At 48.7% G+C, this 23,611-nt stretch overlaps 3 protein-coding genes across 3 annotated transcripts; 2 read left to right on the top strand and 1 right to left on the bottom strand.

The window, feature by feature from the left end:
• Positions 1-336: 336 nt before the first annotated feature.
• On the top strand, positions 337-7,649 carry VPS26B (VPS26 retromer complex component B; the record flags this gene model as incomplete). Its single annotated transcript, XM_082009856.1, has 6 exons — positions 337-559; positions 3,930-4,086; positions 4,935-5,099; positions 5,888-6,063; positions 6,709-6,851; positions 7,440-7,649. The coding sequence occupies 6 exons, from the start codon at positions 337-339 to the stop codon at positions 7,584-7,586; spliced, it is 1,011 nt and encodes a 336-aa protein (XP_081865982.1). The 3' UTR covers positions 7,587-7,649.
• A 3,623-nt stretch (positions 7,650-11,272) lies between these two features.
• THYN1 (thymocyte nuclear protein 1) lies at positions 11,273-15,560 on the bottom strand (the record flags this gene model as incomplete). Its single annotated transcript, XM_082010052.1, has 7 exons — positions 11,273-11,319; positions 11,433-11,583; positions 12,226-12,321; positions 12,983-13,075; positions 13,744-13,812; positions 14,304-14,533; positions 15,518-15,560. The coding sequence occupies 7 exons, from the start codon at positions 15,558-15,560 to the stop codon at positions 11,273-11,275; spliced, it is 729 nt and encodes a 242-aa protein (XP_081866178.1).
• Positions 15,561-15,989: 429 nt separating this feature from the next.
• On the top strand, positions 15,990-22,948 carry ACAD8 (acyl-CoA dehydrogenase family member 8; the record flags this gene model as incomplete). Its single annotated transcript, XM_082010037.1, is given in 13 exon segments — positions 15,990-16,702; positions 16,704-16,767; positions 16,770-16,784; positions 17,680-17,780; positions 18,188-18,357; positions 19,046-19,155; positions 19,415-19,491; positions 19,770-19,907; positions 20,308-20,443; positions 20,546-20,643; positions 20,889-21,041; positions 21,974-22,076; positions 22,896-22,948. Coding segments are annotated over 13 exon segments (1,401 nt in total). The 5' UTR covers positions 15,990-16,519.
• Between the last annotated feature and the right edge of the window lie 663 nt (positions 22,949-23,611).

Below are 23,611 nucleotides of genomic sequence, written 5' to 3'. Positions count from 1 at the left end.
CCACGCCGCGCTCCCTCCAGCGGCAGCCGGGAGGTGCCGGGCCCCGCCGCCTCCGCCGCCGCCCCCTCCCCGGCGTCCCTGCCGCATTGCGGCCCCCCGGCCTCTGCCCCGGCGCCGTAGTACCCGCCGCGGGGCTGCTGTCAGCGCCGTGCCGCTCCTCGCCCGGCGCGGCAGCCCCCTCTCCGCGGCGCGGGGGGGGTCGGGACCGATCCGGCGGCTCCCGTCCCCGCGGAGCTCTGTCCGTGGTGCCTGCGGGCAGGCCGGGAGCCGCCGGCCCAGCTCCCCCGGTGGGGCCGCGGCCGCCCCGCTTTCCCGCCCGCCCCGCCACCCGGTGCCATGAGCTTCTTCGGGTTCGGGCAGAGCGCGGAGCTGGAGCTGGTGCTGAGCGACGCCGAGAGCCGGCGGCGGGTGGAGCACAAGACGGAGGAAGGCAAGAAGGAGAAATACTTCCTCTTCTACGACGGGGAGACCGTCTCCGGGCGGGTGGTCCTCACCCTCAAGCACCCCAACAAGCGGCTGGAGCACCAGGGCATCAAAGTGGAGTTCATCGGGCAGATCGGTGAGAGGGGGCGCGGGGTGCAGGCCTGCTGCCGGGCGGCCTGTCATCAGGGGTGGCGGACCGGTCCCCGACGACCCTGCCCAGGTGCCTGTCCTCTCAGTCGTGTTGCGCGGAGGCCGACACGTTCCTCTGGCCTTCCTAGCGCTGCCGGTTTGCACGCACGCTAGCGCGAGTCCTGGGAACATCGCCGCACCCTACGGTACGGAAATCCTCGCCGGTGCGAAGTAGGTTACGCTCACTCCCGAGAAGCACTCGGCTGCAACGGAGAATTCCCACGGCTGCCTGGAATGTTTCCAACCCCTGGTCTGTTCCCTGGGCTTGAGCCCCGGCGAAAGGGAGGGAACTCCAGCCCTTTTCCAGGTCATTGTTCTCTCGTCCTATTTTCTCGCTTCTGCTCAGTCACCGATTTCAGCTCTAAAAGGCACATGCTTGGAGGTGGGGTAAAATTCAGCTTCTGTCCTGCAGCTGCAGGTCTGAGCGTGGACATCCTAGCAACGCCAGCGCTCGGGCAGTATTCTCCAGGCTGTCTTTATTTGCAGCTCTATGAGCTGTCTGTTTGCATTTCTCGTGTGCGTGCCTGTTGGTTCAGTTAGGCCCAGGTACAGCAGGGAGCAACGGCTCTGCCAAGGACGATGAATCAGGTGGGTTTTGCCTGTCAGTGTCAAATCACCGACGGCACCTTCCCAGCCCCTACCCCACAACACGTTTTACTGGGGTAGATCAGCTTTCTTGAGGCCTACGGGTTCAGCTTGGCTGATTCCATCTTTTATTCTCTTATTCTTTGAGTGAGTGACCATGCATCCCTGCACAGATAGTTGGGTGACTTCAAGTTGTTCATAACTTGTGGTCATCTGTGCGTGTAACCAATTTAGATTTCATATTTCCTGCTTTCTTAAAGGAAAGGTAGCTGCCACGCCCACTCTTCAGTGGAGATGTCAGTGTTCTGTGGACATGCCCGAGACCCACAAGCCAAAATGAGTTCAAGACGTTCCCAGTGCTTGGCGTGTGCGATGCCTTACATCTGTGGCCCTCCGTGCTGGGGTTTAACCCTCAAAATCGCTGTGCAAGCTGTGGGCCTGCAAACCTTTGCATTGCAAATCATGTGGTGTAAGGAAAGTGAACTAGAGGTTTTCCCACCCAACCCCAATACTGCTCTTTAATATTTTTGCTGGCCTTGCTTTTTTGGAAACACTGCTTTTTTGGAAAGAAAGGGGAGGAGGACAGGCAGAGAGAGCCTGTAAATGACGGACTGGAAGTTCATCAGGAGCTAGCTTATGGCCTCCTATTTGATTATGATTGTCAGTGGAAATTAAGCATGAAATTCGCTTCCTGCTCCACTCTGTCTCCTCTTTGTTGCCTTGCCTGCTTCTCATTCCCCATTTCAGAAGACTTTTGAGCCATACATATTTAGAAGAACTGCTTTGAATTCACGTTATTGCCCAAGCAGGGTGTGTTAGGAGCTGCTGTGTCTGCACATTAGTACTTTCTCTTTGCCCATCAGGCCACTTTATTAAAGCGCTGAAGTTTGCACCGCTGATGGCACTTCCTTAATGCTTTCCATCTCAAAACAGCTTGCCTTATATTCTGACTTCTGGCTGACATGAGGTCAGTATCTATATGAGACAATTTAACGGGTAGGGAAACTGAGATGGAAAGGAGTGATGTGTCACAGGGAAAATGGCTGTTCCAGCCTGGGTACCAGTGTCCAGACTGTGAACGCTGTGTCCTCCATGGTCTCCTGTGAGCACAGAACCCATTTTAAGATTGCAGTTTGCCTGCGGTTACTGTGTCCTGTGTCCTGGTCCTCAACCAAAATGTTGGCAGGTTATTTTTTTAATCTTGAAACCTTATAGCTCTGAAACCCTGAAATTACAGCTTATACCTGTCTGACATGCTAATGTCTTCTGAAGTGTGTGAAACATCAATCCTGCCTCTTAAGGCTGCGAAGTGCCAATCTGTGCCCTTCTGAGGTAGCAGAGAACTTAGTACACTGACATTTGCCTCCCCTTGCTTTAAATTCGATCATTGCCTTCTGCATTGTGTGGGAAGATGATATATCCCTCTTTTTCTGTGGCATGTGGCTTCTCCCTGTCACATCAACAAGCACTTTCCTCTGAATGGACATGTATCCAATGCAGAGAGAGTCAGTTTTTTTACGTCACCTGCCTGCCCAGCTTAAAGGGCTTGATGGCACTTGCTGTTCTGCGTAAGTGCGGGGTGTTCTAGTGCCAATATTTCCATTATAGAGATAAGGTGAGCAAAGGGGTGTAAGGAACAGACATTACTTAAAAGCTAAAATCTCATCCTGCATCTCAAGGAGCAGAGAACTGAGTCTCGCTGCAGTTCCTGAACTCTGCTAATACTTCTCAGAAGCCTCCTCTGCACAGTTTAGTGCTGACAGTGAACTTGTGGGTATATGATTGTCTGATGACTTGGGTTTTTGTTTCCTCATCTAAATGTATCAGATTGGCTAAGGCTTTACTTTTTAGAAGGACTGCATGGGTGTCTTGTAGTCGCATAGCTCACGTGCAGGGTTGGGAAGGGCTGATTTCCTTGATGGTTATGTGTAATAGAGCTGTCAATGCAAATTGCAGTTTTGAGTTTCTGTTGCTTTGACTTAAGGGAGAAAACTTTGTGGAAGTGTAGAGAGGATTGCTTTCATTACATGAGGAAACCTGTCGTCGTTTCCTGCTGACGCAAGAAGGTTGTGGGGAAAACTGAAGCAATGTGACCACATTGATTACTTGAGCTGGTTTGAACAGTGCTTCCAAAGGTGAATGCTCTTCCCTCATCGTTGTTCACGCAGCCATTAATGTGTTTATCCAGGGGCTGGTGTAACAGTTGACTCAACTGCCTCCCCACACAAACTAGGCAGTCATGAACTGAACACTGACTTTGTGCAGAATGGGTGAGGATCTCCACTGTTACTTATTCCCTGGTGTGAATCAAGACCACTCCAACTCTGTTGTCAGAGGATAAGCAAGAACAATTGGAAGCCTCCTAGCCTTTCTTTTTTGCTATGTCACTGTTTGCTGTTCCAGAGAAGCAGCGGTTGTTTTTCCTGTCTTTACAGTGGTGATGCCTTTGGCCTGGAATATTCTGTAGAAAATTATTGGAAGGGATTGCCTGAGCTGCTGGCTCCTCTTCTCAAACAGTCTGAACATAATTAATATTGATCATAGGTGACCCATGTCACTTTTAAGGCAAGCCGAGTGCAGTTCGTTGCACCGTGGTAGGTTCTCTGAACAGCGGTGAAGGAAGTAACGGTCTGGACAAGACAATTGCTTATAGCTGTGAAATCTCCTGCTTTTCCTCACTGTGTCACGTGGGATTAAGCATCACTGCTTAACCTGCACTTCTGTCTTCCTAGAACTCTACTATGACCGAGGAAACCACCATGAGTTCGTGTCTCTGGTGAAAGACCTGGCCCGTCCTGGTGAATTCACTCAGTCACAGACATTTGACTTCGAATTCACACACGTGGAAAAACCTTATGAGTCCTATACAGGGCAGAATGTGAAGTTACGGTGAGTGTCTTCCCCTTGCTGACCCCAGTTCTTGGTTCTGTGCAGTGTGCAAGTACTGATATTTACCACAATGATAGTGGAGTGCAGCATCCCTTCCCAGACACCCTTGCAAGCTTACAATGTAACTCCAAATGAATTTTGGTGGGCTGAGTTGTAAAAGGCTGTCTTTGAGGGCTCTACTTTTATAAGCATGCATCAGGCTTTATGGAACTTGCTTTGCACCATTTAAGTAACAAAAGAAATCAGCCCCTTCTGAATCAACCAAATACTTTCTAATTTATTTGGTAATTCAAAAACCAAAAGAAATTGTTCGCTTTAGTCTCCAGCGGGGACATTTTTGCTGCCTTGTAATCAGTCTTGTCAACTTTAATTGTGCTCTATATGCAAACAGATGCCTAGCTTGTATCTTGTTCATATGTTGCAAACTGTATTTCACATCTAGGCACCCCAGTTGACTTGAAATCCAGTCACTGGCTTCAAAAGGGGGGGCTGGAAAATTCTGAGGTCTGCAGAAAGAGGTGTGTCTGTGGAGACCGGTGTGATATAATCTCTTGCAAAAGGGCAGTGGTTTTAACATGTGCAAGCTGTTACTCAGATCTCCAGAGTGGTGCTTAGATAACTCAGGCTCACAAATGCATGAAAGTTTAGAGAAGTCTCAGAAAAGTGTGCTTTTCCATTTGACAATTCCCTTCTGTCTTTTCCAAAATGGGTTATTGGCAGCTCCAGAAGCCAGGGTACCATAAGACTGCTTGGGTAGCCCAGTGCAATGCATTCAGCCTCATGTCCCTCCCTGCTTCTTCTCTGTTGCTACCTGTACAACCCTAATAGGAGGGGGACTCTCCTTGCAGGTATTTCCTCCGAGCGACTGTCAGTCGCAGACTGAACGATGTGGTGAAGGAGATGGACATAGTTGTGCACACTCTGAGCACCTACCCAGAGCTCAACTCCTCTATTAAGATGGAGGTGGGGATTGAGGATTGTCTGCACATTGAGTTCGAGTACAACAAGTCCAAGTAAGTGTCTCAAGAGCAGCCAGTGGCTGTGGGGAACCATCTGCTACAACAGGGGACAGCTTGGTTTGGAAGGCGGAGGCATGTGTCTTGCATGTGATCCTCAAAGGGATTCTTTGTTCACGTGCTCCAGTGAGGCTGGCAGACAGCTCAGATCCTGGTTGAGGATCTTTGGCTTCCTCTCCTTGCCCGTAGATGTGCTTTCTGGACCAAGGAGTGGGAAGCAATGGCTGTGGCTTACTCAGCTTGGAGCACAGCGTGAGGCTGTTGCAGTAACTTCACATTCCCTGTATCCTCAGCAAGATAGTATTTCCAAGTGTCTTCAAAGTGTAATGTCTGCTCTTTACCAGACAGTACAGCTGAAGTGGGGCCTTAATTCAGGCCCAGAAGCTGAAAATGGCTCTGTTAAACTACTTTTAATGCATCTTTCCCAGCTGATGCTAGCAAATCTCCCTGCAGTGTAACATTTTGGTTAGTTTTAATTGACCTAAAAAATTGGTTTTGGAGGCTTTGCCGTCACAGGGGTTTCTTGCAGACATTCAGCCTGAAATTCCGTTTTTAGTTTATCTGATCATGCTAAATGTTCTTGTCGGTTTCCAAAAGACAGGAGGATGAAAGATGAAGTGCTGTTTACAGCAGCCTAGCGGAGGTGGTTGATATGCCATCTGAAATGTACAGCTGGGGCCGCGAATAAGAGCAAAGTGCCTGACAAGCAAGTTCCCGCTCTTCAGTCTGAGTCCTGGTCTGCTGTGCGGTGTTTGATCGTGGTGCTTTCTTCCATCATGTGCTAGGTATCATTTAAAAGATGTGATTGTTGGAAAGATCTACTTCCTGCTGGTGCGAATCAAGATCAAGCACATGGAGATAGATATCATCAAGAGAGAAACAACAGGGACCGGACCAAATGTGTATCATGAGAATGACACAATAGCTAAATATGAGATCATGGATGGGGCACCTGTGAGAGGTGAGAAGGCAGATGAACCTTTCAGAATTCCTCTTCTGAAGTCTCTTGGGGTGGGAATACGAGTCCTGCAGTATCTTCAGCTGCATCTGTGTGCTCACTAGTAATATGCATCCTATTTTACTGGTGGACTCGCAGCAGTTTACATAGGTGATTAAATATGATCGCCTGCCTTCTCTGGCATGATGAGGGGGAACTGAGGCATAATGAGTTGCAATGACTTAATTCTTTTGATGAAGCAGTGGCAGAACCAGGAATAGATGTAAATTCACTGTTGGCATGGGCTACCAGCTGGCATTGCTGCAACTTGGAGCTGAAAGATGGTGTTCTAGCTCTGTGCCAATCTCCTGTGCCACTTGTTTTCCAGTTCCAGAGTCACCTGCCAGAGAAAATGTCACCTTACTCATTTTTTCCTGCAGTGCTGTCTTGATGCAGGTCGCATATGAGTCCTATGCTGTTAAAGTGGAGATGGAATAGCTGTCAGCAAGGGCAGGGTCTGGCTACGGACCACGCATGCTGATTTTTGAAGGGAGTTGAGGTCTTTTAGCTCCTCTTACTCCACTTGTGGAAATGGTCACAAAGTTTGTGGCCTAGGGAGATTTTGGTCTGTGCATTCTGTCTGTGCTGATGGTTCTGTGCACTTTGTAGGGGAGTCCATTCCCATCAGACTCTTTCTGGCTGGCTACGAGCTGACTCCAACGATGAGGGACATCAATAAGAAGTTCTCGGTGCGTTATTACCTCAATCTGGTGCTGATCGATGAGGAAGAGAGACGCTACTTTAAACAGCAGGTGAGAAACAGAGCTGTTAGTTCTCCTTGGGCCTGTAGACTATTGCTTGGGATACTATGTTATAAGGACCTTCTGAGAATTTGGGATTCCCATAGGGGAGAATTATGTTCTTCACTGAATATCTGTAAGGACTAGACAAATTAGAGTGTGCAAAGAGGGTCTAAAAGGAATGGTCCACGCAGGCCAGATGTGCGTGGTGGTAGGGATGCATGCCAGGAGACACTGGCACTTCTTTTCCTCTCTGTTGCCCTGTGGTGGAGCTTCTGTGCTTTACCCTATCAATTCCAAGGTGGTAGCCAACGGCAATAGGACAGAGCTGCCCTTGACATCCAGGGTTGCCTCTGTGTGCTCAGATCCCGGGGAGGAGCGCTCTCCCCACATTTTCAGGAAGGCTGCATTGTGAGGCCTCTGCTTGCCACTGCAGGTGGCCTCATGCGCACGGCTGAGGGTGGAACACGCCAGCACAGGCTGAGCTCTCACTGGGTGCAAGCTGCTCACCTGGCAGCTCAGTTCAGCCTTTGGGGTCTGGGTGGGGCCGGGAGAAGGTCTCACAAGCCCTGACAAGCCCTGCTGGCTGTGTTACTACAGGAGGTGGTACTTTGGCGGAAAGGAGACATAGTGAGGAAGAGCATGTCCCACCAAGCAGCCATCGCCTCCCAGCGGTTTGAGGGGACCTCCTCACACACCGAGGCCAAGACACCCAGCCAGCCTGCAGAGAACAACGGCCGGCAGTGAGAGGCCATGCAGAGGAAGGCTGCTGTGAAGCCAGTGGGGACAGCAGCGAGGAGGAAGAAAAGAGACTTCACGAAAATAAATATCCGTTTTTGACTTAATTCCTTTCTTCAAAGGACTCATAGGGTGGGAAGGGGATGGGAGGACAAGGCAAGCTGGAGCACTGGTCAAGTTGAAGGTACCTCAGTGCTTCCCAATCAGCTACATTCCTCTGGGGTTGGCTGCTTTGAGGCATGTGTTGGAAGGCTGCAGAGCTGCCTGATCTCCTCTTTGCCCTGAGACCCTTTTTGAGTGTGGCAGTGGGGAGGGAGAGAGCAAGTGAAGGTCAAATCTGCTGCTTCTTCCCGGCGGTGTGGAGGTTGCTCTGGGGCTGTGTAGGATAGATATTTTTCTTGCCTTTCTGAAATCTTCACGAGGGAAAATGACACAGTGATCAGCTGGAAGGTAGAGGAAGGAGTCAGAGACTGAGGTGCGGCCTGTTTGAAATTGCTTAGTGTTATCCCCTCGCCGCCTCCCCTTCCTCTTCATGCTGGCGTTGGATTCCTTGTCACGAACAGTTATATGGTGTAGCTGAGTCAGCCCTGGGACTGCCACACATCGCACGGAGCATGGGCAGCAGGTGCACTGTTGTGTCCTTGCCCTGCAGCTCCTGACTGCCTGTTGTGTCGAGGGGGAGCTGTGGCTAGTAGGAGGGAGTGAGGCATGCGAATGCAGTAGGAGGTGGCACAGGTTGGGCAGGGTGGTGAAGGTCCCAGTGCTGCGGGGTGGGTAGGAAGGCTCCTGGCTGACAGCGGTGCCTTCCTAGTCTTGTCCCGGCAGCTGCCTGAGTGCCCCTGAGATCCAGTCTCTCTGGTTGCTGCACTCATACAGGTCCCAGTTGCTGCTGCAGCACAGGGGCAGATGAGCCTTGAGAAGTCTAGAGAATAGTTTTGGGACATGAGAAATAAATGGGGGCTCTCTTGGGAGTGGGCTTACGCTACACATGCTGCCCTGCTCATGTCTGTGTCCTTGTGACAGAGCAGGCTTTGTAGTAGGGACAGTCAGCAGTTTAGAAACACGTGCATATTGTTTTGTTTGCTCCCTCACACCTGTGGGATGAGGATTAGTAAGGACAGAAAGTGCATGCAGTTGTTTTAAGAAGCTCATGGCCTATGTGTGCTGCTAGATGAAGCCAAGCAGCAACTGGAAGGATGGTAAAGCTCTCCGAGTCCAGAGACACATTCCTGAGGTTTGAGCCCTGAGAAGTCTGAGGGTATGCCATGAACTGAGAACCTGAACATGAGTCTTTTCTAAAATAAGCTTCTTTTAGTCTTCAGCTAAGTAGAATCATGAGAACTTTCCCAGAAGGGAGTCAATCCTCCATTAAAAATTAGATGTGGCTTTGTAGATTGAATCTGGAGAATATCCATCCTGTTTAGATGCCCTTCAAGGAAGCAGGTGGTTAGAGCTCCTACCATAGCTCTAGAGGTACAAGCCTGCACTAAATGCTGTGATATGAGCTCTATCAAAGTGGGCTTTGTCTGGATTTCCCTGCGAGTTTCTGGCTCGCTAAGGTTTTGTCCAGCTTCCTTTTGACTCTGGAATGAATGTCCTCTGCCTCTGTCCTACAGCTGAATGTAGAACAGTTGTCTTGCAGCTGGGAAACGGAAGTATCCTCTGCTTTGTTTAGTGGAACAGTGCTGGTGGAGGGAGTGGGGCCTGGGTGGGAAGGGGAGCTTTTTATGTAATAAGACAGCTACTGTATTTCAGTGATAAATGTGTGTTTCTGCTTGCCAAAGTAAGTTATCTTTTACTCACCACATGTAAGGTTGTGGTTTTTAGTAGAGCTGGACAGTCTCGCTCTGTTGTAGAGGACACTAATGATCTCATCGCTGCTGAATGCTTGTGTCACATCATGTTTCTGCTCTGTAATAGTGAAGACGTGGCTTGCTTTTCTTTACATGAGAAGTCTGTGCCATGGGCTGGAGCCGTGTCTTCCTAAGACTGAAGCAAAAGCTTACTTTAGACAACTACCTTGTTATGCCAGGGCAAGGGGTGGTAACCTGCTGCAGGTCTCACATGGCAAAGGAATCTGGATGTTACTTTTGACACTCGCTCTATGCCTCCCTCTGTGTGGGGGGAACCACCTGTGCTGTGGCAATACACAAGCTTTTAGAGACAAGTGAAGCTCCCATTGGGAGCCTCTGGGGATAGCAGACTATCTTCCCATGGCTAAGCTGAGCACAGCAGCACCCTAACCGCCCTCTGCTTTCCCTCAACTCCCATCCTGCCTAGACTTTTTTTTTTCCTTGCCTATTCCCCTTGATAGTAGGCCATGTGGTATTAAAGAAACCCCATGGATGAAGATGTCTCCGCATTCCAGGAGTGTTTTGTTTACTGGCTGAACAGCATCAGTACTGGATGTAAGATAATTGTTTGACAAGACAACGCACTGTAAGGAGACTTCTATTAAACATCTGTTCATCACTGATGAAGAGATTGCTTGGAAAAGGTTCATGAGCCTACATGTTGGGTTGGCTTGGGTTTTTCTTCCCCTACTTTGTGCCCCTCTCCCCTACTTCTGGAGCCAGAATTTAGAAATTATTCCCATTTTTACTTAATCTAAATGGACCATTCAACCTGTTACCCACTAGGCCCTCTGTCTGGGGTGGAGCATCTTTAGAGAGAAGTTGAAGCCTAAGGTCACTCCAGGACAAGGTACTTTAGAATAAAGCGTTACATTATCATGGTAAGGGGCAGACACCACTTGAGCAGTCGTGTCACCCTGAGCTGGGTGGTTCTGTTCAGTACTTGGGTCATTCCCTCTCTCCCAGGCCGAGTCAGGCAGCAGGGAGTGTGCAAATACTAAACCAAGCACTGCAACCTGTAATTAAGCCTCTGCTGTGTTTACATGTTTCTTAATTCGTTGTCTTTTCAATGGCTGTATTTTAAAACTTGGGGTTTTTGTCTCTCCGATTAAAAAGAGCCAGCCCTGGCTGTCAAATGCTGTGCATGACTGTCTGATATGGTTTATATTGCCTGGCCTGGATCTGGATTTTTTTTTTTACAGTATTAAGACATTTTTTCTTTAGTGCCATACTAAAGTGTAGCTCTCCAAATATGCTCAAGGAGTTTGTCCTTTACAAATTCTTGAGTTTTCTTTAAGCTATGTGACTGCTTAGAAGCTTTGCTGGTGGAGGACCCATGCAGCTTAAAAATTAGCAAGCTAGCTTTATTCTCTTCTGTCTCCCTGTTGTCAGTACTAAAATAACATGGGAAGATTTGTACCTGCAGGAAATTAACTGTGATCTGCTTTGCAGCAGCCAGGCTGGATGTGTATATACATCTAAACTTTCTTGTTCTAGACAGAAGCTTAGTGATACCTTTCTGCAGAAAAATGTTCTTCTGCAGGACATGGAACTGCACTGGATCCTGGAGTAAACATCCTCAAGGAGGATGTACGTGTTTTGTCCCTCAAAAGATAAATTGCAGATTTTTCCACTTTAAAAACTGAGTAGCTGCAATTGATTCTAAAAGGCTTTATTTAAAAATAAGCAAAAATAACAGTGTGTCAGAATAAGGGACATGTAGCTGCGATTCATGTGCGGGCATGTTCTTGTTGCTGCAACTGAGCAAATAAACTTGAGAATTATGCTGGTTTAGGAGGAAGCATCAGCGGGCTGGGTAGAAGCTGCGCTGCTGTCCTTTTCTTAATGTGGCTTTTCCTCTTCCAGGCTCAAGACAAAATCAAATTCCTCTGCGTTGGAAAGGTAAGGAAGAAAAAGCCGTCAGTGGAACTTCCAAGTTCTCTGAGTGAGGGCTGCCTCTCAGAGGGAATGGCACCAAGAGCCCAGAGAAGAAGGTTCTTACCTTGTGTCAGTGGCTGGATGGAAAGACGTTGTCTGGTGAAGAGCATCATGTTCTTTAGGGGGCCTCCATCTGCTTTATGTGCCAGGTGGTGAGCCTTGATTTCAGAAAGGGGGATGAAACGTTTTGTCATCCGCACAAACTGGACATCCACCTGGGAAGCGATGGTTGGAGAATGATGTAGCCTCCAGATGTCACATAAGATCTTTGTGGAGGGCAGGGGGGATATAAAGATTTTTAAACTGAAGCAAATGGCTGATGCATGCTATCTTATAACGGTATGGAAACTTCTCCTTGCTCAAGGCTAAAAGAACTTTCAGATACTTCCGGCAGGTGATATGCTTACATGAATCTTAGCTCTATGCACTAGCAACATACATTCATGTTGTTGCAGACAGTAAGAAATTAAGATGCAGGATGTAGACAACCTGTGAACAGTCACTGCCCTATAGCTTAGTGTGCATCAGAACTACAGCTTTGTTTGCTGTAGGCTGAGAGTGGTATGTAAAGGTGTTCGTTCTCTTTCCTAACCCCGCATTCTGCCATGCTTGGAGGTCAGCTCTGCATCCAAGTAAGATTTGAAAATTTAGGGAGATATATTTTGGCAGCCTGCTAGAAGAGAAAGGGGAAAAGGTAGAGAAAGCGATTAGGATTGGATTTTCTATTGAGAGAAAAAAAGGTAGCTAGGCCAGGACAGAAGCTTAAGAAGATACGCAATATGATTATAAGAGGCTTTTAACTTCAGTCAGCTCGCACACAAAGCTTGAAAACAGCTGTATTTAGTTTACTACATTACCATGGACCATTTGGGGTTCTCTTTTCTGCTGGAGGAATCATAATGAGGATCCTTCTGATCAAACTGTGTGTGATCAGGGTATGCCTCCTTTACGATCTGAAGCAGGACAGGAGAAGAATGTGAGACAAGTTCCCATCAGTTAAAAACTGTTGTCAGCAAAGGGTATGAAATGGCCTTGAGAAAGCTGTGACTAGACATAAGGAATAATCCTGGTGCAAAAATCAGCCTTGCTTTCCCTGAACTCCATTCTAATGGTGGGATATATTTCCTTCCTTTACATTTCTTGGGTCAAAGCACTGCCAAACAGCATGGCTGTCAATGAAGCACATTCACCTCTGGAGAGCAATGTGGAAGGAGCACACACAACAGAGGAAAACTGCATAGATGATCATAGTCTTTGTGATGAGTTCTCAAAGAAAGAGCTTTTCTGTAGGTTTTACACTACTGCCTTGCAGGCTCAGCTGATTAGAATTTAGTGAATCAGATTTTAATCAGAGTGTGGAGCAACTCTTGACTTGGCTGCACTCTGAAATGTCAGCAGGATAACAGCAGTGTGGTTCCATTTCTCTGGGAAAAGATGCCCGACGTGATACGTACTGTTGAGCCTAGATGCCCTAGGCTCATTTGATGCTCTGATTAGATGCCTTTTGCACTCCTTTGGTGCCGAGACAGAAGTAGGGCTAGTGAGCTGTTTGATAACCCACCGATTATTACCTTTCCCTCCCCCTGAAACACAGAACAAGAAAGAAGCACTCACCTTGACAATGCCAACAATGCCAGGCTCTTTACAGTTACTGTGGTAGAAGAAGGCCTGCTGCCCAAGCTTCATTGCTCTCAGGAAATTCCTTGCCTGTCAGATGTAAAGGAGAGACTTTGAGCTCTTTGTATCAAGCTCTCAGGGTTTCATGATAAGCAGCTAGAAAGGAGAACTAACAAAAAGAGAGGTATAGTGTAAGGTTTCCTACAGTTGTTGTACAGATGTTTTATGCTGCAATGAGATGAAGTAAAAACAAGGCTAAAAAGCAAGATGCTGTTGGTTAGAAAGTATGAGGGAATTTAACAGCCATCCTCATGCAGAGATAGCACAAGACTTAAGTCAGCTGTCAGTAAACAAGCAGCAGAGTAGATCATGTATAGGGGGAAGCATATATAGTAGGGGAAGCACATGTGGATTTCCTTTGCAGAGGGGAAAAAAAAAAAAAGCGGTACACTGACAAGGTGTAGTTTGGCTAGCAGAGATTTGCTAAAAGGTGTCAAGGGAAATAAAGGCTGGTCTAAGCCAAAGACCGAGCTGAAAAAAAACTGGATGATTTGACAGAATATTACCCAGCCTGAATCTATTTTTGACCTAGAGGCAATTAAGCAGGAGTTTTAACTTCTGACAAAATACAGCTGTAAAAGCAGGCAGAGTGCCTCAAGAGGAAATACTTCAGGCAAAGGGAACAAGCTATCTGTGGGAAGAGCCACCTTTTTTCTAGTGCTATCTCAGTGATTCCATCTTTGACATTTGCTCCTTACCTGGTAGTTTCTTACTCCATCCCAAAAGGTTGTCTGATTGGGCTGAGCTTTCAAGTCGTCAATGCTGAACTGCAGGATGCAATGAAAATATGGGTTAAGTTCAGGAGGCAGCCTGATCTTTATTGTCTCATTGTCTACAATGTGCCTAAACATCTGTTCCTAGTAGCTTCTTCAATTATAGTAAAAACTTCATGCAATTTTTTTGGTTCCCACAGGGGCTAAAGAAAAGCCTTCATAAAGGAGGAACAATGCAGCAGCATAAAGGCAGAGTCTGAAAAAGATGCTGCCCTTGCTACCAACAGCTAAGCATCCTGAGGAGTTATTCCCTCTTTTATTACAAGTATCAAACCCCAAGGTTGTCGCCCTGGAAGAGAAAAACAGTATGTCTTTCTATTTCCAGGAAGACAGATGGTTTTTGAGAAGTAAAGACACAACAGTATTAATATTGCAAACAATCTGAATTGTTTGATCCTGTAACTTGGTGTTCAGGCACTAATGCTCTGGATAGTAATGAAATTGCTTCTATACTTTGCTGAGTAAGGATGGGTGTCGGTGCTTACTTTCACATCCACTCCCTTCTCGAGCCTGCTCTCTGGTTCTGATTTCAGAAGCCAGTGACAATATGTTATCTTGCTTTCCTCCCCACCGGAGTCAGATTCTTTTGTCTTCTTCCAGTTCTTCCATCCTGACTTGGAACTCCCAGCTGGAGGTTTTGTGGACTTCTCCTCTTCCTCCTTATCTGGAGTCTCTTCCTCGGTTTTGGCAATTTTAGCATCAGGCTCCTTTTTATCTTAAAAGAAACAACAAAAAAAGACCATAAGGACTGGAGCTGAGACATTTTTAGTCATCCAAGCTAGTTTCATATACTGGTATTCGACTGCAGCAGAAGTTTGGTGCACCCCAGATGCTATGTGTAAGGTAGCAGCATTATGCACCAGTGTTTCTAAGTATTTCTAGTTTGCGTCTGAAATAGGGATATTTTTTGTGTGTGTGGTATGCAAAAACATAGTTTAATAGTCACAGTTAATCATAAAAAAAAGCCAAGGTAGACCATGTTGCTCACATGAAGCGTAGATTTTTTTTTTTAATTAATTGCTGAGAAATCAACTGCAGGCGAGTTGATTTAACTGAGTCTAGAGAATAACAGCAATATTCAGCAGCAAAGCAAGCTATTTCAATTACTACAGTAGCTGGAAACCTTAGATTAAACCTCCACTGTGCCACCTGTTGAGTGGGGGTATATATCCCTGTTTGTCCAGGACTGAGACAGCAAAAAACAATTAATAAGAAGTGATTGAAGGGTAAGAAGGTGGTTATTTTCTGGAGTTGATTAAGCGGATGAGTGGCACAGATAAGCCAACTGTGTAATTTTTTCATCTTGCACCTGAAACACCACATAACGCTGCCACAAGTGCAAGATTTTTGCTTTTTGGTTCTTTTTGCAGATGGTACCACATCAGCTTCCTGACACTACACAGGGTATACTTTGACTGACCATCTCTAATGGGTAGGCTCTGAAAACTCTTCATACATGGGCACGAGTTACATTTCTTAACCACCTTGTGCTGAGAAGACATCATTGTCCCCATAACATATATCTAGCAGGCTTGTCTCAGTCACACATGGATGCTCAGCCCATTTTTACAGAGGAAGTGCTGTCTACAGGACATGTGGTTTTTGAAAGACAGACAGTCAAGATGACTGTCTGTAGTTTCACTATAGTTTGGAAACTCAAGTGAGGTTAACCTAAATTAGTTAGGATGTCAGCACAGACCTGCTACTGCTCCTTTGTCCCTCTTTCTGCTTGGCCAAGGCATCTCTGGTCTCTTTGAATTATCTTCTTTAACTGAGAAACACCTGCTGAAGGAAGAATTACTGCTTATTCAGCTGAAGGAATTAGAGAGATCTGAGATGGAGAACAGTAAGGTTGTACAGTAAGTGGAGAGTAAATAAATTTCCTTCCTTGAGCTCAGCCATTTCCTCTATCAGTGCAAATGCTGGCACTGGTTGAGGACCACACCCTTGGTGTGTTGGAGGCAGGCAGGCCCTCCACAGCAGTGCTCTGATGGACGTTAGCAGGAGGGCTGCTTTTGTCCACAGTGGCACAGCCATCGGAGAAAAGTCCGGAAGGTGCTTGGCCTAAGCGTGGCCCCTCTGCCGTGGAAGAGGAGCTGTGCTTTTGGAATCGGGAGAACAGCTTGCCTCCAGAGCTTGCTCCAGCCTCGCACCAGGGGCGTCTGGCTCAGCTCGTTGCTCACAGAGATTATGCATGCAAAGGCCCTTCGGGAAAGGGAGCAAGCTGGACAGTCCAGCCCCGGCCCCCTTCTTCTGCCAGCAGCCTGTTAGAAGTTATTTGGCTCCGAGCTGGCCTCCTTCTGCCACAGCGAGTGGCATCAACTTTTCCACCTTCTATGCCAAGCTTCTCCCCTCCCTCTTACCCGCCCGCCCGCCCACCGACCCCTCCCCGGCTCCCTCTCACCGGCTCTGGCCGCAGCAGCCCCCCTCGCCTCGGGCTGGGGAGAAGGATGCTCTCGCCTTACCCAAACCTCGACGCAGGAGGAGGAAACACACCGCCCCCCGCCCGACTGGAGTCGGAAGTGGGTGACCGTTATGCAAAAAAAAAAGAAAAAACCCCATAAGCCATGGCCTGTAGGCTTGCCTCCTTCCCCGCAGCCACCGCGCCAGCGGGAGGTGCCGAGTGCAGGACTACAGCTCCCAGCCTGCCCCGGCAGCCGGGCTGCTGCCCGGGGACGACGGGCTGCCGGCCGGGCCCGCCATGGCCTGGCGAGGAGCCCCCCGCGTCGCGGCCCGGTTGCTGCCGCTGCGGCCGGCGGCGGCGCGGCGGGGGATCGCCTCCTGCATTGACCGTAAGGCTCCGCGGCGGCCAGGCGAGCGCGGCGGGGAGCCCCGGCCCCGCCTGCCCGTGGGACTGAGCCGGGGCCCGGCCGGCCGCGGGGACCCCCCACACCCCACTCCGCCCCCGCGGCCCCCGCAACCTCTGCCTGAGGGAGGGAGGCGGTCTCGGGTGAACCTTGAAGCAGGTCGGTGACCCGGGGCCTCCCGTCCCCGCTCCTGGCACAGGGTGACGCGGGCCCTGCTCGTCCTGACGCCCTGCAGTCGCGTACCAGCTGGGACAGTGGCCACCGGCAACCAAAGGCTCCTTCCCCTTCCCTGTGCCTTTGATAGGCCTTCACGCGTTTTCAGGCTTGACTGTGAATCGAAGAATAGCTCAAAAAGACACAGTAAAACACTGCGAAAGGGTCACTGGGGAGGGAGGCTAGGCTCTCTGCACCCACTTGTAAGTCTGGGTTATCCTGCGGTTGAAGTCATCTTGGCATCGCTGAGCTGCCGCGATAACAGCTCTGTCTGTGCCGGACTCCTCCCACGGGATTCCCAAACACTTCCCACATGAGCTGCCTGGATGTTTAAATGTAACCCCCTTTAGAATTGAAACAGCAGCATCCCTATGAATTTTAGGAGAGGAACTACAAAAACAATGTTGGAACTATGTGCAAATGAAGCAGGAGTTTTCAAATGCAGGATGTAACTAAGACTTTAAGACTTTGTTTCCAAAGGGCTGCTTTATTCATTGCTTGCTTTCTGGTGTCAGAAAATCTGAGGAATGGAGTGACAGCTGCCATAGACTGTGCTGCCCCTGTCCTGGTCTTGCAAGGCAGTTAGCGCTGAGTAGACGGAGATAGCTGGGACAAACCTCAGGTTTGTTTTGTCCTAAGAAAGTCTCTTCCCAAAGCCCGCTGCCCTCTATCAGCACAGTTCATGATGGCCCCGAGGAACAGAGAAATGGTCTCTGAAGCAGAGACCCTGAACTCTTTGTATGAGTTAAGGGACACTCTGAAATTGTTTGGTGTATAGAAGAGGTTGTAGCGCTTGCTTTCCTGCAACAGACACGTGTCTGACCTCTTTCTGCTTTTCTAGCATCCGCCGGCCTGACAGAGGAGCAGAAGGAATTCCAAAAAGTTGCCTTTGATTTTGCTACCAAGGAGATGGCTCCTCACATGGCTGAGTGGGATGAAAAGGTATGACAGCCTCAGAAGGGTTGTACTGCTTGCTTTTTCTACCCTTGGGATACAGGTATCCTTGGGTCTCATCAGAGGGGTTCCTGCAATAGATCCTTGGTGCTGTAGTGCCATCTGTAGAGATTTTCTTTGAAGCTGCTGCTGTAGCTGGGGTGGGAAGCCATCAGAAATTCCTTGAAGCTTTCCTAGCCAGGCTATTCAGTCCTCTGAAAACTTGGATTTACTCCTGAAGATGGTAGGTATCTGTCTAGGTAGCCGCCTCTTCTTTAACCCACCCAATTAACTTAAAGTCTGCAGAAGTTTGGGACTGGACTTCGTAGCCCAGGTGTACCAGAAAGAGGAGATTAAATATTGAGATTGGATTGATCACGAATGTTCACTTGTGATGTCTCTGCCTGTCCCAACAGGAAATATTCCCTGTGGAAACAATGCGGAAGGCAGCCCAGCTAGGATTCGGTGGGATCTATGTGAAACCAGACGTCGGTGGCTCTGGATTGTCACGACTTGATACCTCCGTCATCTTTGAAGCTTTATCAACAGGGTGTACCAGCACCACTGCTTATATGAGCATCCACAAGTGAGTGTGTCGGCTGAGAGGTGGATGGTGTCAGCCTGGCTGAAAAACACAGTTGTTATCTGGGCTCTGAATCCAGCTGGAGACAGCTCTCTTGGTGCTGCTTATTATTTAAAGTTGGGACTCCAAGTAGACACGTCCCTGTGAGGATCTCCTGACAGCAGTAAACAAATAGGCTACAAAAACTGAGATGCCACCAACAAGTAATTTTAGCTTTGTGGCATGCAAGATGGGATTAAGTTCTGGATTTTGTTCCCTGCTCTTCCACTTAAGCTGTCTATAGATAGTAACCTGCCTGGAAAAAAGCCTTTGTGCTTTGGTCATACTGTAACAGAGCCCAGAGGCACCAGCTGATACCAGAGCCTGGTCCTGCTTGTACCGACATGTTCAGTGACGGGCTCGCTTTGCACGACAAGATGGAGTGATGATGCCTCCTTCTTCCAGGTGCAGTTTTCCAAAAAGACAGTAGAGATTAGCACTGAGGGGAAGGCTGAGGAGGAGGGCTGCCTCCAGGGCTACTTCGGATTCATTGCAGCAGAGGTGGAGCAATACGCTTTCAAGCCTTGGTGCTTTTCACTGAACCCCATGGAGCTTTGTTCTTCTGTTCAGCCAGGGACGTTCTTGTATGACTTGCCTTCCTCCCAGGGCTGTGTTCACGTACTGTAATGCTGCTCCTTCTCTCCTGCTCCAGCATGTGTGTTTGGATGATCGACACCTTTGGCAATGAGGAACAGAGGCGCAGGTTCTGCCCGTCGCTCTGTAGCATGGAAAAATTTGCTTCTTACTGCCTGACTGAGCCAGGTGAGCATCCTCAACCAAGAAATCTCCCTTCCCTCACTCCTAACATGGTTTAACTGGACATGAACATTGCATGGAACAGGAGGTGAAAAGTTTTGTTTCACGTTCATTTGGGCATTCAGCAGGAAGTTGGGAAGCAGCAGATGATGATTGATGAGATGCTCGTGGTACAAACCCGAGTGTCATTGGTATGATCCCTGGGACAGTTTGCAGGCTTTACAGACCTGCTGCTTCACTGGCTGCTTCCTTACCTCTCCTGCAGGAAGTGGCAGTGATGCAGCTTCCCTGCTGACCTCAGCTCAGAGGAAAGGGGACACCTACGTCCTGAACGGCTCCAAGGTACCTCTTTGCTCCTCCTAAAGCTGCTGGATGGCACTGCATGCACAAGGGGGCCTGGGTCTCACCACCCTTTCCATTTCCTACTATCTCGTCAGCTCTGTGCATTCTCCCAAGGTAGGACATGCTCTGCGGAGCATTCACCAGAGCTTAGTAGAGTTGGGTCCCTAAATATTTCCTGGCCGTGGGGTCTTTTCCCATCCATCTTTGTACCCCAGTGCTGCTGCAGGCTCAGAGTTAGCATATGGAAGCCGCCCCTTTCTTCTTGTGCCCTTCTGCAGGCCTTCATCAGTGGGGGAGGTGACACCGATGTATACGTGGTCATGTGTCGCACGGGAGGCCCAGGCCCCAAGGGCATCTCCTGCCTGGTGCTGGAGAAGGAGACACCAGGGCTCAGCTTTGGCAAGAAAGAGAAGAAGGTAAGAGGCTTGGTTTTTACTTCCTGCATGCTTGAGTGAAGTGCAGGACAGAGATGAGCGCATCCAAAATCTTCTTGGATGTGAACCGGAGTCTCAGCCTGGTGTGTCTTTTCCAAGCCAAGTCCAGCTTTGTTGAAGTTTGCACAATACCCATCCGTTTGGTAAGTGAAGGATTTTCATCTCTGGAACATCAAGGTTCAATGGATCTGTGCCTCTTCTCAAATACATGCATTCCAGTTTCCAACTTGGCACACTGAGGCCAAACCACGTTGACCACAGGCATACTGTGGCAGCTTGGCAATGAGACCAAGGGGTTGAGAGCAGGCTGGGCAGTTCTCTGCTGGGAGCTGGAGGTGTGCTGCTCCTCGGGCAGTCTGGAAGGTGCTCTGCTTTTTCCCAGGTGGGCTGGAATTCCCAGCCAACTCGGGCTGTGATCTTCGAGGACTGTGTTGTTCCTGTTGGCAACCGCCTGGGAGCTGAAGGGCAGGGCTTCAGCATTGCCATGAAGGGACTGAATGGAGGCAGGATAAACATTGGTAAGAAAGACAGCTGAGAGCCAAGGGAAGAGGGCAGAATCATCTTGTCGCCCATCTGCGTTAGCTTCATATTCACGCTGTGTCTTTGGCTTCTCCCACCAGCTTCTTGTTCGTTGGGAGCAGCTCATGCCTCTGTTCTTCTGGCTCAGGAACATCTCACTGTCCGCAAACAGTTTGGAGAACCCCTAGCAAACAATCAGGTAACCTTTCCATCAGATCTGTACTCCCAGAGCTTTGCTCTTTCTGATCCTGGCTGAACAAGTAGCCAGAGGTCCCACCACTCACTTCACAGGGTCTTCCCTGGGGAAGTCAGGAACATGATTTTTCCGAGTAAGAAAGTGTGTCAGGCCTGAAACCTGCCTGAAGGTCTTGGGGATGTGGTTCAGGTCACAGGCCCCTTCAAAGATGCTGACCTAATTTTTTCTCTCGTGCTGTCTGCTGGCAGTACCTGCAGTTCAGGCTAGCGGAGATGGCGACACGCCTGGTGGCAGCACGGCTCATGGTTCGCAACGCAGCGCGGGCACTGCAGGAGGGACGGGAGGATGCGGCTGTGTTGTGCTCCATGGCCAAGCTCTTTGCTACTGATGAATGCTTTGCGGTAGGTTACTCAAACCTCAGCTGGTATCATAACTGCAAGCTTGGAGGCTGCTCTTGGTGCCCAGGATGTCAGAAAGAAGTTTGGCACTGTAGGGACCCAGACACAAGCACATTCATTGAGCCAGAAGCCTCATTTCAGGACCAGGATGTTTTATGGGACAGAATTCTGCACCCTGTGGAGGCTGCAGTATTAGCCTCTCCACAGTTCAGGCCTCCTGGCCTCTAGTGCTTTCTACGCTACTTTGCAGGGCACCAAGTAGGGAGACAGGACAGGGAGTAGAGCATTTTTATTTTCAAGTGATAATATGCATGTGACAGGCTGATCACTCTTAGGTAGTAAGTGGTCTTTCGTAGACCACTGAGAAATAAAATGTTATCACAAAATGTCCCTGAAAAGAGAAAGCAAGAAGGAAGAAAGGAAAAGGAAATCTGCACCTTGACACTTCCTAGATCAGTGTCATGTAGAATCTACCATATTTTCTCAGCAGTCTGCATTCTTGCTATTTATTATGTTTTATGTCCCAAGTTGATAGATAATGACGCATGGAGTCATGTTTCAATAGAAACCAGAGCCCTGCACAGATTCCTCGCTCGACTGACCGCTAGATGGTGATCTGGTGTTTTGCTTTTTGCATCAGTAGCACCATAGAAATGCGGCAAAAAGTTTTAAGTGAAGTGTTTCCTGGGTATTTCTATGCTAGACCATGTTCACAATAAATGCACCATTAATGTGAAATGGCTGGTAACACGATAGCACGGAGAGCAGCACTGATGGGGACTGAGCGTGCTTTGTCATCACACCAGAGATGAGATTAGGTGATCAGAAAAAAAAAAAAAAAATGAGCCCAGGTTCCTGGGTTCTTACCGAGTTTCTGTCACTGACTTGTCCTTGACACCACACAAGTCACTTCACCAGTGATGTTCTCTTCTTAGATCTGTAACCATGCTCTACAGATGCATGGGGGCTACGGCTACCTGAAGGATTATGCTGTGCAGCAGTTTGTGCGAGACATCAGAGTGCACCAGATCCTGGAAGGTAAAACACACGCTTACTACCAGTGACTTGGCAGTGAAGCCAGGAGAGAACAGGCCCTCTGGAGGGCCCCACCTTCCCGCATGAGACTCTGACTCTTGCGGTTTAGAATCCCATTTTACTCTGAGCTTGTGGTGTCCCTGGACCTGTGAATCCCCTGGGCCAAGAGCTCCTGGTGTATTGGAGCAGTTACTGTGCATTTTAAGAGTCTTACAGCAGTGGGGGGTATCTAGTTGTCATATTAGCAGTGCCTCTGTCTGATTTCAACATTACTCCTACAGACATGTGCTGACGCTCCCCAACCATTCCTTTCCTGTGATTCCAGTCTATCTTCACTCTTTGACATTTTGTCTTTAATGGTGTCTGACCTTTTCTAATCTCAGCCTCCTAACCACTTTGTTTTCCCTCCTTTGATATCCCTTCACCTACAACCAGGGTACCTAACAAGGGACATACTCTTTCCAGTACCAAGTGGGTCTACAGTCTTTCTTTCTCTGTGTTGTATATGTGTTAAATAGTAAAGCAGAGAACTCAGATGTTGGTATATATCCAGTTCTGCTTGATGCCTGGTGCCCACATCCTCTCAGTGCACAAATAAAAAGAAGCACCAGCATCCACCACTCTGAAACCTTTCCTGAGCAATGTGGTGGCACTTGGCAGTTGTATTTTGGCCCAACATCTCCTAAATGCCACCTCAATTGGTGGGAAGAGCTTTTCTGTGCTGTAAACTGCAGCTCAGGGAAGAATTCTCTTTGCTTTCATTGGGGGCAGAATTGGACCATCTCCTAACTGTCTTTCTTTTGCACCCTCATCCTGCTGCAGGTACCAATGAGGTGATGCGGATGATTGTGGCCAGGAACCTGCTACAGGGCTGAAGCCAGGAGCTAATCGCCAGCCTTAAATTACTTCGCCTGTTACAGCTTGGTCTGTTTCCCTCCCCTGTTCACCAGCTCTCTCCCCGGGAGTGGAGAGGGGGATAGATATAATAGTGGAAACAGTCTTTCTGCCTTATATTGACTGGGAGCACAGCTGGATGCCACCCACACACTGCCACAGCTGCACTCTGTGCCTGGCAGAGCTGCTGTTACTAGGCTAGTGTTGTGCAGCCTGACGATACAAATCACAGCTGTGAATACGAGCCTCTGTCTCCAAATCCTGATCATGGGCTGCTTGGCACCCATCTTTCTCTGAAAGAGAAACACTAGACCTGTTGGTCACCTCTGCAGAGTCAGGACTGCAACGGGAACTCCAGGCAGAGGTACAGCCTGATTCCATAGGACTCTTCCTCTATCTGAAATCTTTGGTTCGAGGGAACTAGTTGCTCTGCTTAAAAACCTGTCCTCCTGCGTGCTGACTGCACCACTGGGAACAAGGTAGCCACAAGTACTGCAGCTCTAGCCACTTCCAGAGTGCAATGGCTTTTTAACTGAGGAGCAGGATGCGTCTTGTTTATCTAGAAGCACTCCTCTCTTTTCCCAGCACACCTTCTCTAGTGTACCGACTGCTGCTTGTTCTCCCTGTTTCCACCACATACTGGT

The sequence above is a fragment of the Phaethon aethereus genome, assembly GCF_964289735.1.
Source record: "Phaethon aethereus genome assembly, chromosome: 23".
NCBI lineage: Eukaryota > Metazoa > Chordata > Aves > Phaethontiformes > Phaethontidae > Phaethon > Phaethon aethereus.
Note: the sequence above shows the minus strand (reverse complement) of the source record. Positions and strands in the feature narration are given on the sequence as shown.